This window comes from Lepidothrix coronata, unplaced genomic scaffold (genome assembly GCF_001604755.1).
Source record: "Lepidothrix coronata isolate B3197 unplaced genomic scaffold, Lepidothrix_coronata-1.0 Scaffold5, whole genome shotgun sequence".
NCBI classification, from domain to species: Eukaryota; Metazoa; Chordata; class Aves; order Passeriformes; family Pipridae; genus Lepidothrix; species Lepidothrix coronata.
The window spans coordinates 4,649,811-4,667,789 of NW_016690185.1; the positions used below are offsets into that span (position 1 = coordinate 4,649,811).

General features: G+C 38.9%; 1 protein-coding gene across 1 annotated transcript in view; it reads right to left on the minus strand.

The window, feature by feature from the left end:
- Positions 1–6,858: 6,858 nt before the first annotated feature.
- FRK (fyn related Src family tyrosine kinase) overlaps positions 6,859–17,979 on the minus strand; it is a 48,092-nt gene continuing 36,971 nt past the window's right edge. The window contains exons 5-8 of the mRNA XM_017830342.1: positions 17,426–17,584; positions 11,896–12,077; positions 9,548–9,713; positions 6,859–7,665 (exon numbers count right to left, since the gene is read on the minus strand). Of these exons, the coding sequence (XP_017685831.1) occupies positions 7,472–7,665; positions 9,548–9,713; positions 11,896–12,077; positions 17,426–17,584 (701 nt within the window). The 3' untranslated portion in view covers positions 6,859–7,471. The remainder of the gene's footprint in view (positions 7,666–9,547; positions 9,714–11,895; positions 12,078–17,425; positions 17,585–17,979) is intronic.

Sequence of the window (17,979 nt, forward strand, 5' to 3'; positions counted from 1 at the left end):
ACATGCATACAAAACTCACAATCACATACCCACCATCTTAAAAAAAATAATAAATTATTAAATATAACCTGCAAAGACTGCAGGGTTCCTGGAGTGTCCCTTCCTTAAGGTGAGACACAGAGCAACAGAAAGGAGCAGAGGAGGCATCAGGGTGAGGGTCAGGCTGGAAACCCCCTACTCTGAAGGAATGAACTTCTTGGTCACATTTTCCATAAGTACAAAAACTAGAACTGTATTATCATTTTGTAACTTCCTATTCATTACAGTAGAAACCAATTGGTTAATGTAAGCTGCTAGGTGCCAAGAGATGTGGGTTTGCCCCAGCTCTGCCCTGTGCCAAAGAGCCTGGAGACCGAAGTGGCTGTTCCTAATGCCACATAGCACATTGCTGCTCTCACTACAGAGACCGAGTACTGAAGGCTTGCTGATATCATACACTGCATAAACCTTGAAAAAGCCTTTTGTAAAGTTTATATCAGTACTACTACTTCCTATGCCAACACTAGGAAAGGCAGTCAAACTGCCAAAGGAACTTGTGCCTTTGGAAAAAAAACTTGATGGGTTTCTTAGAATTTTTTTCTGGCTAAAATCAACAAAGGACATCTAAATCCTACTAAACTCATGGAGTGTCACAAGGAGAACCAGCCTCTTAGCCTCATTATCTTGGAAACATCCAGTAGAGGACTCCAGGTATTTAACTGTCATACATTCTTGACTGCAGTACTGGTCTTTAGACAGGAACACTTTATCCCCATAGGCATTTTCCCTCTTTGTTTGTCTTTTTGAACATGAAAAAATGTAGAACAAATAATAAAGGGCTGCATAGGTCATTTTGCCATTCATTTTCCTCATCCACTTCGGGCAGATAAATTATTTTCAGTGTTTTACACTGTAAATCAAAAGCAAGTCTGTGGTTTGCACAGGCCATTCCCAATCTGTTAACTGAACCCAGTAGCAGCACATCTGCAGTAACACAGGGTAATAAACAGCAGTCATCTGAACACCTGCAAAGTACTGAACTTTGAGTTACCTGTGATGGGTAAGCTAGCTCAAATTGCCACTCAGGAGATGATTAAACTTTCATCTTTCACCTTTGAAACCAAAACACTGAACTTGGATGACTAGGTGATTAAGCCTTCACATTATCAATTTCTCAATACTACAGAGAATATATATCTTCATTGCAGTTGTTGAAATTTATGCTAGCACAACTGGTATATCTTCACCAGCTAGTGCAGAGGTTGCTAACAGTGCCAAACCACCACAAAACTGAGAGACTACCTTGGAAATACATTTCTCCAGCTTTCTTTGTGAGGCTGGTAGCAAATTCTAGTTTTCTACAACTATTTAGTAATAGCACCAAGTTATCTTGTGATGTAAAGTTTTCTCTGTTATATCCATGCAGAATGAAGTTATACTTTTGCCTGCAACAGGGAAATTCCATAGAGAAAATTGTTATTTCCTAATTTTAAAAAGCCTCTTTGAAGTGCCAGAAGGTTTCTAAGCTGCTTGCTTAGCCACAGAAATGTGTTCATGTTGATATTATGCAACTGCAAATTTTAATTTTAGAAGGACAGAAGTTTAATTTTGCTAATAAAATATAAAAGATAATAAAGTAAGGAGTCAGATGTTTGTAGTCTTAGCACCATTATGATTTAGATATCAATCATAAGTTAACTCCAAATCAATATCTGACACTTGCACTATATTTAAATTATATTGTTCTAAAATACCTTAAGAATTCACTGTTGAGAATACAGTTACTCCACAGATTAGGCTACAGAAAGACCAATATAATAGAAAAATCATAACTCTGTTTTCCACAATGATATTCCAAAATCCATTCTAAATACATCTTGTGTGATATCTCATTAAAACTCATAATTTAGTTATATCACGAACTAAGGAAATAAAATATGTTTATTCTCTAATACTCTGGATGTTTTACGTCTACCCTTAAGAATAATTTCACATGGTAACTGATTGCTGTAGCCACATTTTTTATAGCAAGGGTGATTAAGAAAAACTTCACAAAATTATTTTAGAGTTTTGGGACCTGTAGGAAGATGGGATATGCACTTATCAGACCTCCAGAAACCACAGGTATGTGAAATCTCTTTTCACTGTATCGGGCAGGGTTTAGGAAATACACTTCCTTTATTAGCATGACAATCAATTAGAGGAAAATAACAACTACACTGCATGCTCCTAAAATGGAGCTAATGGAGAGAAACATGCAGTGATACAATCATGTACCACTGCAGTGCCAGGATGGGGAGAGCTGCTGGATCACCCTGAAGCTGTTTCATCTTACCAGTGACCTTACCCAGCCATCTGTGGCTTTACTGGACTATACAGGGCTAATGCTACAAGCAGGATGGGAAATGAGCTTGGCATAGGAGTGCTTCTAGCTTTTATCTAATTTGGTCAGCTTGACCCTAAATTTAAAGTTACATTTGCCAAGGTAAATTAAACTTAGCTAGAATTTCTGGGCATTAGTAATGACTCTTTTAGGTTTCCCTAAGAGGCAAAAAAATAACTTTATAAACTTCCAAATGGAAAGAGTGAAATGAAATATTCACACAAACATGAAGATGTAAATGGATAACTGATCCAAAAACCAATTCATTTATTGCTCTGAATTCTCTGCTTTCTTATTCATCTCTTTTATTTACATTTTCTTGAGAAAATTTGGTAACTTACTTAGTCCATTATCTACATCTGCTGATACAGAAAGTCAGTGGCAGTAGGAATGGGTCTTCTGCTACTGCAGCCTTAGGTCTTGTAAAAGATCATGGGAAAGCAGCTGAACGGGATATAAACACTTTTCAAAACAAAGCCTTTCCCTGCAGAATTTCCAAGACAAGAATATTGGCTTGGTTGTGTGTGAGGTCCAACAGGCACCATGTTGCTACAGAACTTTTTAAAGGACTGAAACAGAAGCACATAGGAGAGAGAACATAGGGTGCAATCACTCAGATGAGTCACCTGATCCATTTCTACATGCTGATAATTCGCTGAGTGTGAACCACAATAGAATAATGCACTCAGCTGGTTCAGTTCCTTGTATGCTCTAAGTTACAAATCTACAAAAAGAAAATTTCTGCACATAGTCAAGTAATTCAGAGAGCAAGTACGAGATACAATGGAGAAACAAAAGAAGCAGTACAAGAGACAGAAAGTTCCCTGTTGCCCTATCAAATTTAATATCCCTGTATATGTTCTTGAATGCAGATTAGATGAACAAAGTTCTCTAATAGAAGTCAAAATATAAACACTAGGGACTCTCTAATACTTACTGTTCAATTACATTGCTCTATAACTTCCTGAAGAATGGAGAGTTTAAGAAAAAGAAAGGTTCTTTCTTTCTGGTTGGACATTTTTAAGTTATCATTTGTAAGACCACATAAAATGATTTAGTTGTCAAAGAATAACTGAACTACATAAATAAAACATTATATAAAAGACATCTTAGTACAATTTATGTGAAGTGAATTTCACAAGGACCAGTCTATTGTAGAAAATTCAACTTATCTCTTCCTGATCCTTTTATTCTATCTAAACATAGAAATTTATGTCAGTTCAAAAAAATCTATTACTGTTTCTCATAACTGAATCCATTATTTTCCCTCCATGATCCATCATGCAAAAACAAGTGCAATAGATAGTTCTAGCAGAACGTTGAACATAAAAGGCCTCAAGAATAGAATGAGATATGTTAAACCTATCTCGCTGTGCACTGTAACTGGAAATGATAACCTTGCAGTTTAATTTAAATCAAGTCATAGCAAAGACTTCTGACTGTAATTGTTATCTGCCACATAAATAAAATTATTGTGAAATGGAATTGGGCTTGGAAAGGTATAGTTTTGCTTGTTGCATTGCCTGTCAGCAAATTGGACTCTGGGAAGGTTTATCACTCTTTGCCACCTTCTCCCACCAGTATTTGTTAATAATGGATCCATTTGACTGCAAAAAATATGGAAAGAAAGAGCTGAAAACAAATGATTCATTTTCCACATTACTCTTCATTTCCAGAGCTTTGCTGGTTCCATTGCATTAGTGATTTTTGTCTCCTTTGTTCCCCTGCCAGCCCAAGGAAAAACAAAGACTAAAAATTAGAGCTTATATTAGAGTGGTAGCATTTCACTTGTATAACAGCAGTTTACTGACAGGAAAAATAAGGGAGCAAGTGCAAGTGCATGGATTTATGCCAGAACAAGGAACCAATGAATCTCAGATCAACATTTGTGGTTTCCAAGTTGGCCTCAGCTGGATTGTTGATGATGTCAAAGGTGCTCTTGCAGACACCAGACTTCGTCAGTGCAACACAGAGCAAGAGAAAAAGGAACAACCTACTTTCCTGCCTTTCCTTGCTTTCCACTTTTGCTAAGAAAAGAGTGCACTAGTCTCAGGACACACATCAGTGGGGTGGAAACGGTGCTCAGGCCTAGACGACAAAGACTGATTACACCTCTTCACCCACAGTACATCTTGGGGAGGCCAAATATGCATAGGCTGTCTCAAAGATGAACACAAAATTAATTTATTTGATGTAGTATTTATAATGAGACACACCAAAGTGAACTTACCTGCTGCTTTCAGGCAGTGCTGCTGCTTGTCTCCCACCCTGGGCCAGCACATAGGAGAGGCAGCTGGCAGACCCAAACTCTATTAACCAGCTGTGTCTGTGTAAGCATGCAAAGCAAAAGCAGAGGGGATGAAGTGGCAGGATGCAGCAGCAGGGGAACATTCCTGCCAGCAGTAGCCCAGCATGCCAGGCTGTATCACCTGGAGGCCATCACATGCAGGTGCCTGCTCCTCACACGGCTCATCAGGGTGCAGCTCACTTGCAGCTTCTGCTCCTTTTAGCCTAAGGTGGCTCATGAGGCCACACTTGGTAAATAGAGCTTGAAACAGCTAATTTCAGTTTACAGGCGGGTTATTACACACACCCTTCAGCAAAGGGTCTCACCTCTGCCAGATACCTTTACAGCAGCAAACACAAAGAAGACCACCAAGGGTGCTTCAGAGGAGAAATTAAGTTTTGGGACACTGATTCATCATCTCAAGGAGCTTTTCTCCTTTGACTATAGAAGAAATTAAGGAGACAAAGAATTCAAGTTACCTAGACAAGTAGACTTTCTACTTCCTATACATTGGTTTAGGAATACATTTATTGTACAGATGGGATTTCTTCAGAATTACTGGTGTCACTTCATGGAGTCCTGCAAGATGTTGCTGACTTGAGGGCAGAGGCCAGCACACAGCAACTTGGACCAGTTGGTGTAATATGGAATTCTGAAAACTTTGCTATTTCCCTGCTGTCAATTTTTTTTTCCTGGCAACTTGTCTCCTGTGAACTGCATACGTCTGCACTTTTTTAAGATTATATCTTTTATCAGCAATTTGGGTTTTTTTTTGAATGGGGAAACTCAGCTTTTAGTTGCAATGTTCTTAATGTTATAAGTCTGGAAAATCATGTTAGAAATACTGCTTGAACATCAAGATCCTAACTTTGGCACAAAGACCTTTCCAAATAACAGCATTCGTATTCTTATTAGATAAATCTACTCTGTGGGATTTGCTAACCTAGTACTGTAACAGAATTAAACACAGCTCCCAGCTAGATGAGATACACATGGATTGATGGAGGTCTGATAATCATAAATAACATCTTGTTGAGGCCATGAGCCAGTAGCTAGCACAAGTCTCTAAACAAACATGGACAGAGGACAGCAGGAGACTTTGCCTGAGAATCTCCCAGGTCCTTCCATGCCAGTTCTTATTAGGATGGGTTTGGTGAAGCCAAATTTCCACTTCTTTCTGAGTGGATGATTACTTTCCAAACTCACACGGATGCTATGACAGCTAATAAATTATAGCTGTATTATGCTGTACAAATTTGATTACTGTAAAGAGAGTTAGTGGGGAGAAACACTTCACAGAAAATGAACAGAGACACAATGCTATAAAGGCACTGTAGTTAGATAGAAAGAAGAGAAAAACAATAAATAAGGAAAGGGGTTTTGAATAATGAGTACATAAGAGATGTATATAAAAGAAACAAGCAGTGTGCTGCCTTTCAAAATAGAGGAGGGGAAAAGGAAATTAAAAATTAGAAGCAGGCAAGCCAGCAAGATGAATAGATTTGAAGTATAAAGAGAAGAAAAGAATTTGAAAAAGGTGTAATAAAAGCTACCCAGCCTTTAAAGTAATGAATATTTTAATTTTTTTATACCCTTTCTGGATATTAGAGGGAAATGGTAGCACACTTATACTGACCTTGCACTATGCCAACACAGTACAGTTTTTAATTCCTGAATTATGTTAAATAATTAGCTGATGAATCACAAGTAAATAATTAATTCTTGGTTCTGTAAGCCTCACAACTGAGAACATAAAACTGTCACAGTGATAACCAGATTTTAGCAGAACTGATACTGTTATTAGTCAGAAAAAGGACAAAAAAAAGGTAACATCTGTAGCTATAAAGACAGCTAGAAGAAGCACCTGGGCTCCATTTTCCCGTGGAACAAAATAAAATGGATTATCTATTATTTAAATCTACTATATTAAAGTTATGTCTGGAGAAGGTAGAAGAATGGATTGCTAGTTTCTCTGCAAATTACCTAGACTTGCCCTGGGCTTTGTCCTGTTGGAGAGGGTGCATGATTTGAGGGAACAGGATTGGAATGGGTGTCACTCTAAAAGGCTAAGGCAGTCTTAAGTTCATCTTAAAATATCTTTTCCTCCAATACTCCTAAGATGAAGAGCTATAAAATAAATCCTTACAGTTCAAAGAACAATAGTTTATAAGTTTCATGGCACTATTTAACAACCTTAAGAACAAACAGCTTCAGGAATCTAATGTTTATTCTTGTAATAGAGGAACAGTAGACAAACTAAAAAAGATCAACCTTTGTACCCACAAAACAAAATAATTCCTTTTCTGCAATGAACATCTGTTTATTTCCTGATACAGTAAAAGCATGTGTACCTCAAGCCTAAGCAAGGCAATTACTTTGGATTCTGCCATCATCACAGTCATAGGATCCCTTTTATTATTTTTTACAGTGAGAGGACTCTGGGAGCACAGATCCTGCTGTGCAGAGCCATCACACTCCTTCATGAGAACAGCCTGGTAGGAATGAAAAATCTAAGCAAAAGCAAATAATTATTCCAATAAAGAAATGAAAAACATTTACAATAGTTATCAAGCTAGACTCATTTCATTTGATAATTCTTGCAATCTCTTATTTAAAAATAAATAGAAGACACTTTATTTTTTAAAAAATTTTAAGAGTCTCTGAGGATCAGCGTGGGCATGAAAATGTACCAGGATTCTTCAGCACCTCCAAGGAACCTCGAAGCCTGAGGTTAGGCTGATTCAACAGCTCTCTGTCATGTATGTTGGCTACCACCTGTCCTTCAGGGCCCACTGAGGGGTTCCTTTCACCATGGCCTGTGCCTAGGCATAGGAATAGGACTCAGTGTCAAAGTAGCCCTCCAGCTGCTTGCTGAGGGCATCGAAGGTGGGCCGCCCATCCACCTCCGCGCTCCAGCACTGCAACATCATCTCATAGAGCGGTGCTGGGCAGGTCTCTGGCTGAGGAAGTCTGTACCCATCATCCAGCAGCTGGATCACCTGGTGTCCTGGCATACCTGCAAACCAAAATAAGTTCATCAGACTACTCAGGGTCTACTTAGCAATGCCATATATCTCTGTGTTTTCATCACAGAACCACGGTAGAATGGTTTGGGTTGGAAGGGACCTTAAAGACCATCTTGTTCCAACCACCCTGCCATGAACAGGGACAACCAGGTTGCTCACAGTCCCTTCCACCCTGACCTTGAAGACTTCCAGGGGCGGGGCCTCATCTCTTACTGTTTACTAGCAGTTAAAAACCAGCTCCAATGCTTCCCAACCACCTCATCCTGACTGTGCCACCTGCAAGGCACTGCAAACAGGTTTTTTGGGAGTGAGGCTTTTCTTCCACCAGCCAGGTTTGCCAATATTTTTCTGACATCTATTTCACTTGAATTGTTGCTAAATCCCTATAGTCTCAATGACTCCAAAATCTCTCAAGAAAACTTGTACTGCTACTGAATTTTCCTCACATTTAGAAACTTTTTTGCAAAGTCAGCCCTAAGTTTCTTCGAGGGCAGATGTGCAGTGACATCCTGCCTGCTCTGCCACCACCAGTAATGGAGAAGAAACCATTCCCCTACCTTTGCTATACCTTTATATCCTAAAACTATTTTTCCGTTCACTTTTAATTTTTTACTCTTTAAATTAAATTAATTGTGTAATCTTAACTTCTTTTCCCTAGATCTCTGAATGGTGTTTCCTCTGCACATTGTCCACTGCCACCAGAAATCAACATAACCTTTTCTCCTAACCGATTACTGAGAACAAACTACTGAAAGTAATACAAAGTAAGCAAATAGCCATGGCAAAAGAACATTTTCTACTGTCAAGATACAGGTAAAATATGTCTTTGCAAAGGGATAACACTGAATGTATTTTCAGACAATACTCAGAACTATGGTGTTATGTAGTTATACTAAAATCTTTTATTTCTGAGTCTGTGTGCATATGCACACAGCTGTAGCTTATGTAGGATCTCAGGATTTTTTGCTTTGCTTTTCTTTTTTTATTTTTTCTTCAGAATACTTTCATAGGAGTTGAGAGTGGGAGTCAAAAAGCAAAATCAATTTTGCCTTTTACAGGAGATATCAGTTTGAGACCCTGTGAAGTGCAGTTTATGGTAAACGCACCACCCCTCAGGCCTGTTCAGGTGCAACATAACTGTTTTTTGCTTTAGTTCTTCCCTTGTGCTCTCCTCACCAGCACTAAATGAGCCAGAGTCAATCATTTCACTAATATTGTGTGTTATTGGAGCCACAGTTCCTTGAGCATTTTTCACAGTGCTAGGAACAGTGACTGCTCTCAGACCACTATATCTACTTTTGATGTAGGTGACATATTTTAATTATTTCTTTAATTCTTGTGATCCTTCTCTTTATGAAGACTTTTCAATGCAATAGTAAAATATGAGGTAAGGTGTGAAGTACACCCTGATTCATTTCTCAGACACCTTCTTCCTGAAGTGCCCATGCCATGCTCCACATATAGTTTATTCTTCCATGAGATATACTAAAAAAAAATTTTAAAAGGACAGTATGGGGAATAAAAAAACCTTCTTTTTTTTCTTCCCTTTTTCCATATTCCAAGAATTGGCATCTTTGATCTGATGCTGGAGGAAAATAGCCAGCTGGCTTAGGTGCCTGTGCAGTGCAGGTTGACTTCAGCAAGAAGCATCTTAAATGTATGCTAATCACAGCATTTGGAAAGCTTCCAGGGAGCCTGGGGAAGCCAGAAGGTCTGACCCACTAAATGGACCTCATCTGAACAGCCTTCTTTCTCTGTTTACAGTTTTAACCCTTTAACATGCCCATAGAACAGGCATTCAACCTTTTTTTTGTGTGTCATTATGAAAGCAAGAAAAAATTAGACATCATTCTTTAGGTTAAAAGGACTTACCAGCATAAGGCATCTTCCCATAGGTGATTATTTCAAACAGAAGTATTCCAAATGACCAGACATCTGATTTAATACTGAATCTGTTGTAGCGAATCGCCTCCGGGGCTGTCCATTTTACTGGTAGTTTTGTTTCAGTCCTAGCTTCATATACATTTTCATTTTCTACCTGTCATGGATACAATGAAGCAAGCCTGATTTCAGATCTGCTTCAGCAAAGCACTTAAGCACCTGACTAAGCTCAGCCTGTGCTTAATCTTATCATCTTTTAGCCAAGAACTTGTCTTTCATGGCATTACAGTACACATTTTCTGAAGTCTATCATTGAATTTGGCTTCACATTTGAGAAATGCAGAGGCTTCATCGGAGACTTTTCTAAAGCATTTATCATTTCGAGCAAGCACACAGCATTGGAGTAGCTCCTGATTAATTATGACTTGCTACCGTGAATCCTGGTCTTGGCATGCAAGATTTCAAAAGTCTGTCAGGAAAGGCAGCATAAGCATCCTGCTGACACCAGAGACCAAATGGCTTCACATCATGTCATCAGTAAACAGAGAAGGCAAGAGCAAGAGCTAACGAATTTCAGAACCTTTCTCTGTGATTTATTGTGGTGTTGAAGGGCCATTGAATATAATAACAATCACTTACACAGGTTTCTGGGACCAAAGAATAAACTCTGACTGATTCAAATTAACATATTAGCTTACAGAGAGTCAAATTAATTAATGTAAAGTGAAGCTGAAAGATGCATAGAAAAACTGTTAACTTGCAAATTTGTAGAATCATGTCCTTAAAGGTTTATTGCACAAACATCTAAATTTTTCAAACATTTATTCTCTCTTTAATTCCTACATGTAATTTAGCGTACTTAAGTCACATCCAAGTCTTGGTCAAGACTTGGTTACATGCAAATCCTGGCAAACGTGTAGCAGATTTTCCTTGTTTTAATACAAAATCTATGTTTCCCAGCTTCAATGCCATATAGTTTTGAAAATACTGGTTGTAGTGATTTTTATCTATATACCGATACAAGTATCTTGATCATAATACTCATCTCTAGGAGTAAGAAATTATTTCATTATACTAATTAATCCATATGGAAATACTGATTTCATTTCTCACACCTAATCCTTTGTGATCTTTCCATGTGACCATGTTATTGCTTTGGCTTAGGAGACAAACTATTCCTAGAAAAATATGCCAAAATGACTCTACAACTGAATATCTCAGTAAAGTTCAGCTTCAACAAGAAATGTCAACAGCTGTAAATTATTACCCTTTCTAGTGGGGACAAAGGAGAAATATCCACTGTGAGCATTATTCATTTAAAAATACGTATTTTTTCATGTTACAGAATGTGCAATCTGAACTTATGCATATCTAGAAGGATCAAAATTAAGCAAAAAGCACTTTCAAAGTCCCTTGATGCCATTGTCAAGCCATTATTCTATACTTCAGTGTGTAATAAATCCAACTCTGTTACAAACTTCAATTTCGGCTGCTTGAATGAAAAAAAACAAATGAGAAGCAGAGGACTTTTTTCTCTGTTTTTCCTTCTCAGGGTAAAAATATAAATCAATTAGAAAAAAAAACACAACCAAAGATCTCAGAAATTATGGATTACATACTGAAATCCATAAAATATGGCAAATCAAATCTTTCTAACTCTGATCAAATCATTTTCAGAGGTAGAAAATCTCATTTCTGAACCACAGTTCTTTCCTAGGGAGATATTGGTCAGTGATATTTGTCATTCCCTGCCCTCGAGGGCTAGAGGGAAAAAAACATTGCAGTGGCAAAGAACTTGAAACTGGATCAGATTTAAAGCTCTGAGAGCTCACTTTATGAACTTTGCTGTTAGCTGTGGAGAAGAATAAGGTACTTTTATGATTACTACCTGCATTTGCAAGCATCATGGAGGCAGTGGAGCAGTGAACAAGGGGAGAATTGCTGCCAATACATTTTTATATGACTTCCCTTACAGGCTCAAGAATATAATTTTTCCATCATTCCCATGATCTCTCTCCATGTGGCAGACACTAGCATCGTGGATAAAGGTTGCCCAGCAAAGGCTGTTGCTTGCTAGGCTCCTTCCTTGGTGACTAAGTGGGAAGCAGACGCCAGAATGCTTTCTGTAGACTGACAAAAAGGCACAGACCACCTTCTAACTTTGCATAGGATAATGCAGGTAGAGGATATAAGTGAACACATTAGGGATCCTTTTCTCCCTGGGCTTGCCTTTTGCCTGAACACAGCAATTTAGAGACTGCAGTCAATCCTTGAATTGGCCTCTTCTACCTTGTTCTCCAGAGTTAAAAGCAGAGACAATTCACTCTCCCACAACCTACCTTAAAAACTCTTGCAAGTCCAAAGTCTGCCACTTTGTAAACATTGTGTTCACCAACAAGGACATTCCTGGCTGCCAGATCCCGATGGATATAGTTCTGAGATTCAAGGTATGCCATCCCAGAAGCCACCTGAGTAGCCATGTCTACTTGATGTGTCAGGAAGATTTGAGAGCCTCCATCTTCTGTTTAAAAAGAAGATGACAAGAATAGCATAATGTTTACAGATTTCAGATACAAATAACTGAAAAACTGTCTGGGTCAAATAGCCAACACAAATGAACTAAACCATGCAATACAATAAAGTAATAGCCCAACCAAATGACAGAGGTTAGCAAATGACACTCCTTATTTCACAATAATTGAGTAACAGTGCCTGCCCCATCTTCTCTAAAAGAGTGGATACTAAATGCAGGAGTTGATCTAGGCCTGGAAGGAGCTTCTGACACAGTCCAAAGAGAAAGCTGTTTATCTGCTGATAGTAACATAGTATGCACCTTTCTGGCAGGTGCATAAAACTGTTCCAAACTGTGAGTAAGAGTTAATGTCAGTATTCACTGGCTGTAGCCAAAGCTGACTAAGGATGGAAAGGCAAAAAATTACCATTGTTCCCTGTTCTCCAATGATTCTTACTAGGAAATATACCATCTGCTGTCAAGTCTAACTCTCATTTTCACTTTCCAGTTCACTTGATGCTTCACACTGTTATCTCTGTCATTGCTATTCAACAGTAGGACTCCTTGAGCTGTTTTCAAGCTGCCTGTTTCTCTAGTAGGACTTTCTGAAACAATGTGTAATTCCCACCACTTTAAAACCAGCAAATCCCAGAAATTGAGATTTGCCAATCAAAGATAAGCTGTTCAAACAAAGTAGTAGCAGAACTTTGAGCAGAGCAACTCGCCTCCACAAATGAAGGAAAGAGTCTCGGGCCATGAAAAACTGCAGCCAAAAATTGTAAGACAGGTAACCAAAAAGTCATTGAGGTATAACACATGAGAATACAAATTCTGGGCCTTTGTGAATTTTTAAGGACAGCTGACTTCCTCATAAGAAAGAATTATACCCCAAAGTAATCCGGGTAAGACATAACAGTGTTACATTCAAGCACCACTGTCACCCAAACCCAAATCCTGCAGCACTGAAGCATGAGTGCCTACCTCTGTAGCTTCTAACACTCAAAACCGTTTCAACTTTCTGTTTCAGAATCTTAACAATATCAAAAAGCTGAATGTTTGCTGCTAGGCTTATTGGCAGTTCTCCTTTCTCATCAGATTGGTGACTTTTACTTGCTGCCTGTGTGTTAGAGAAATAAAACATTTGTAGCTGGCAGTTTTCTGTTGTTTATTTTTAAATAATTTGTAGTGATAGTGTGTCTTAGCATTGTTTTGCATAGCCTCCTCCAGTTCTGGCATTGTATCTGACATAACCTTGCAATCCCACTTTATGAAGAATGAAATAAAGTGTAAAATTCCATTGTTTACTAATCTATTCTGCAATCTCCAGGCCTTGAATTTCCTTCTCATCTAGATGTTCTGAGATGAATAGGTAGAAAAAAAAGAATTAAATTATTAAATTTGTCCTGTATGAGTATTACCCTACTTCCTTTTTGAGGCTAAACTCATGGTCATAATAATCCAGCACCAAGATTATTTACTTCTATTGTTGACTCAGAACATTTACTTCTATTGTTGATTCAAAACATCTTTTCTTCTCCTACACATATGTTTCATAGTTGCATTGACCTTTAAAAGAAAGAGGGAGAAAAATCAGCCTATATGAAAATCCATTCAGGCCACAGGCTAATATAATGTTCTGAAGTTTTGCAATTCTGAAAACTGGCAGGCATCAACATTTACTATTCATCTTGCTAGACAAAGATATAAATCCATAAATTATGCTCACGTTGTATTTAATCAGAAAATACCTTAATATTTATAGGTAGCTTGCATGAGTACTTGGGTTTTGGAAGCTATCTTATGTGTGTCAGCTTTAAATGTTCCTTTTCACATGGCTTCTTCATCTGCATGGGTTGTGAACTACTTCCTGGTGAAAGCAGACAAGAATTCAGACAAACTTGAGCACATTGGTCTGCCAATGCTCAGGGATAGCCTGACACAAGCTTGCTCCAACAGGCAGAGCACAGACATGTACTGAAAAACGGATGACTCATTTAAGCCTTGTGTTTAATGAGCTGCCTCAGTGCAGAATAGGAGTTAGAGCTGCTAAACCCTTCCTGTCTTATTCCCTGCAGGACACTCAGGTGCACCACGCTAAAGGACAAAGACGAGATCCACCTCTAACAGTGGAGTTGCAGTTGAAAGATTTTTCGTCTATTGAGGCCTGTTTGGGGTAGCAGATCAGACTGGGCTGACCTGCGGCCTTTAGCCTGTGGGCTGAGAGGGAGAGGAAGAGGCCACTGTTACCCTGGCTGCTACAGTATTTCTTGGATGATTTATCTCTGTGAGCTGGTTCTGCACTGCAGCTGTCCTGGAGGAAAAGGTTTAAGGAGGAGCCTCAGCTGATCAGGAGCTCCAAACTGTGCACAAAGATGGAGCATGAAAGTACATGTCTCTTTGGGATCTGAAGTGTAAATCATGTATAGCAGTCTCATAAAGATTTCTGACTATACCTCCAAAACACCAGGCTGGACCAGCCAAAGCACACAAGTTCAAGCACAGCACTATGTTAGTAAAACTGTGGAAGGTTCCAAACCAGAGCCAGCTCCCATTTCATTCAGAGCACTTCAGAAGATATTACAGCTGTATTCAAACTACATGTGCTGTAGTTTGTTTTAAAGTGTTCTGAGGGAGGAAAAACTATAAAAACAACAAAACCAAAGTTTAATATAGACTCATAGAATGGTTTGAGTTGGAAGGGACCTTAAAGATCCTCTAGTTCCAATCTCTCTGCCATGGGAAGGTATGCTATTCACTAGCTCAGGTTGCTTAGGGCCCCATTCAACCCAACCTTGAACACTTCCAGGGATGGGGCACCCACAACTCTGGGTAACCTGTCCCAGTGCCTCACCACCCTCATAGTGAAGAGTTTCTAAGAATTACCTAAACTAAATAAAGCCTTTTTCAGTGTGAAGCCATTCCCCCTTGTCCTATCACTACGTGCCCTTGTAAAAAGTCCCTCTCTTCATCTGTCTTGTAGGCCCCCTTTAGTACTGGAAGGCTGCTAAGTTTTATATATATGTATATGTTTGTATAACTTCCACAATCAAACTCAGGCACTACTGGTGAATTTATAAAATCTTCCCATGGACCAATAAAGAAAATGTAGTACTTCCATGTCCTTTTTTACTAATATTTTTTTACAAAACTAACACTCCTATATGGAAAATTTATTAGACAAAATATTAAAGAAGTCTTGGGGTCTGCACCCTGTTCTTACCAATCACAACATCTCATATAGAAAAGACAGGAAAATATTCTCACTGACCTATATCGGACAATAAAAAGAAAAAAAAGGAAAAAGAAATAAAGCAGCACTTTCTCCAGTGAGGGTATTGCCTCCATAATATTTCACAGAACTTCAAGACTGTGTCCCCGACAGAACAAGCTCCAGGTCTATCAGATTTGATAAAAGCACTCATATATTTATGACAATTTCATTCACATCCAATTACAAAGAAAAGTTTTCAGTTGCATTTTTCTCATATTGGTGGCAGCTCAATAACTCTGCATAGCAGTGTTCATCAAGAACTATTCCAAAGTACATTTGCAGGATGCACAGGGAATTCACATGCCCATCATTATTAAGCAGCTGTCATCATGGTGGAATGTGATAGTAAATGTGAATAAAATGTTAGGGATTTTTAAAGTTGGAAAAGCATACCACGCAGTTCTAGGGAGGAAAACTTAATCAGAGAATATCTTTGGACTTTCCTCTGCTATAATTTGCCATATTTACCCATAGTGCTCACAAAGACAGAAGCCTTCTGGAAATATTTTCCTGTTCCCTGGAGTGGTTGAGTCTCAAGAGCTGTCCACTCATCAGGAGCTGTCCACTCCGTGTCAGCTGATACATATCACTTCCAGTCATGGAGCTCTATGCAAGATTCAAATCTCTTTCCTTAATACTCTCACTGACAGCAGACTTTTCTCTGACCAATACCTATCAAAGTACCTGGATCTCTGCCTCCACCTCTTAGTTCTATGTACTTCCCTGTGTATAGGCCATCAGAGAAGGAGAGGTACCACTAGGCTGGGTTTCAACTGGACATTTTTACTGTTATCCTGATGACTGCCTGAAAACCAACTGCCTTTCCACAGTCTCTGATGCAGGGCTACAGAAGTGAACACGTAGCAAAGAGCAGGTTGCACACACGTGCTGCACGCAGCAAGGGCAGCTGCTGTGCATGTGCTGGCAACTGATCCACACACAGGCTGCAGTGTTGATGTGCCCTGGACATACTGTACTCTGTGCACAAACAGGTCAATTTTCACCTCTGCAATAGCTGTGGCTCATCCTGGCTTTCTCAGAGCTATTTGTCCAGTGCAGTAAGTGTTTTCATGCACAGCAATCATTTCCTGATGTGCCAGGCTCTTTCAATCAGGTAAGCGGCACTCTGCACACAAAGGCACGAAAGATGAGAATTGAAAGGAAATTTGTGCCTTGCTACCTCTGGAGAGTAAATGCCTACAAAACTGTAGACGATCTGGCCCAAGCTCATGGCAGACCCTCTCTACGCAGTTCCTGCTGCAGCTGTCCCTCTAGCAGAGATTTCTTTAGCTTTAATTGTCTGTGGACTGAGCCTTATTTGAAAAAATGGATCTGCAGAGAAGACGGGGGAAGGCATGTGTCGCGTTAATACTTTCTGTGGTATTTCACAGGGTTTGCTTTATGGGCTGGAAACAGAGAAGAAATTAAGCATGACAATCGCAGCAAACATTTTGTCTTCAAGAGATCATTACGCTTAGCATCTCACAGACATCTGCTAAACTGAAAATGGGTAACACTAGAATCAAGCATTTCTCAATAACAGGAGTGAACTTAAAGTGCAATCATTATGCCAGTCTGTTCCAGGCTGTACATTTTTATTTTTAATTATTATTTGCCTTCAAAAGAGCACTTTGAAGTACTGCTGAGATAAAAACCCTAATGTGATAGGCAAGGGACAAATTCATAGTGAAAAGCTATCCCTGACTAGTAATAGTTTTCAAAGCTGTTAAGTACATTTTGTGGAAGTGCTCCTATTTCACGTCAAATACGATGACCTATCCTTCTGGATGCTTGTATTTTTATTCCATTAGTGTATGTTCCCACCTACTCATAGAACTGGGTGAAAAAATATGGGTCGTTACAAGGCAAGAATCAAACTGTGAATGTGATTCTTTCCTACTTCTCAAATATTTTGGCCCACCAAAAATTCATAAACGTCTCTTTCCATTTTTCTTACACCCACACGCGATAAATAATGCAGCTTTTATATTAAAATAGGGTGTTGTACTTCTATTTTTTATGTTAGTGTGTTTACTAAACTGACAGCTGTAGCACCTCTAAAATGAATTTATAGTCATTTGCTTACTTTGAAGGTATTCTAGAAGACTTCCAAATCTCATCAGCTCAGTAATAATATAAATTGGGTCCTCCAAGGTACAGACAGCATAAAGCTGTATAAGCTTTGGATGTCTCAAGTTCTTCATTATTTGTGCTTCCCTCAGAAAGTCTTTTGGATCCATTGAACCTGAAACAACAGCATATAATAAAACATAAGCTGAGGTTATCAAAGGCCTTCCTACCAGCCTGGCAGTCTTAAGGAAATAACTGAGATTGTTTTCTGTCTTGAAAGTACATTAGCATCTCAAGTCTTCACAGTTCCCACGGAAAACAGACAGTGCAGCTCAAACAAACAGTTAATGAGTGAAATATGCCAGTTGTGTAGGGACAGAGAACATATGTGTTCCAGACACCAGAAATATAAAGGCTAAAATCAACTGCCCCCAGGCCTCCCCCAAACAGGAAACAAAAGTGAGGCTAGAATGTTAGCAGATACAATTTAAGCAAACAACCAGTTAATGAAAGGACCAGAAACTGAGGTGAGAGTGTCTAGGTAATGAACATAAAACTTCTGAGAGACAA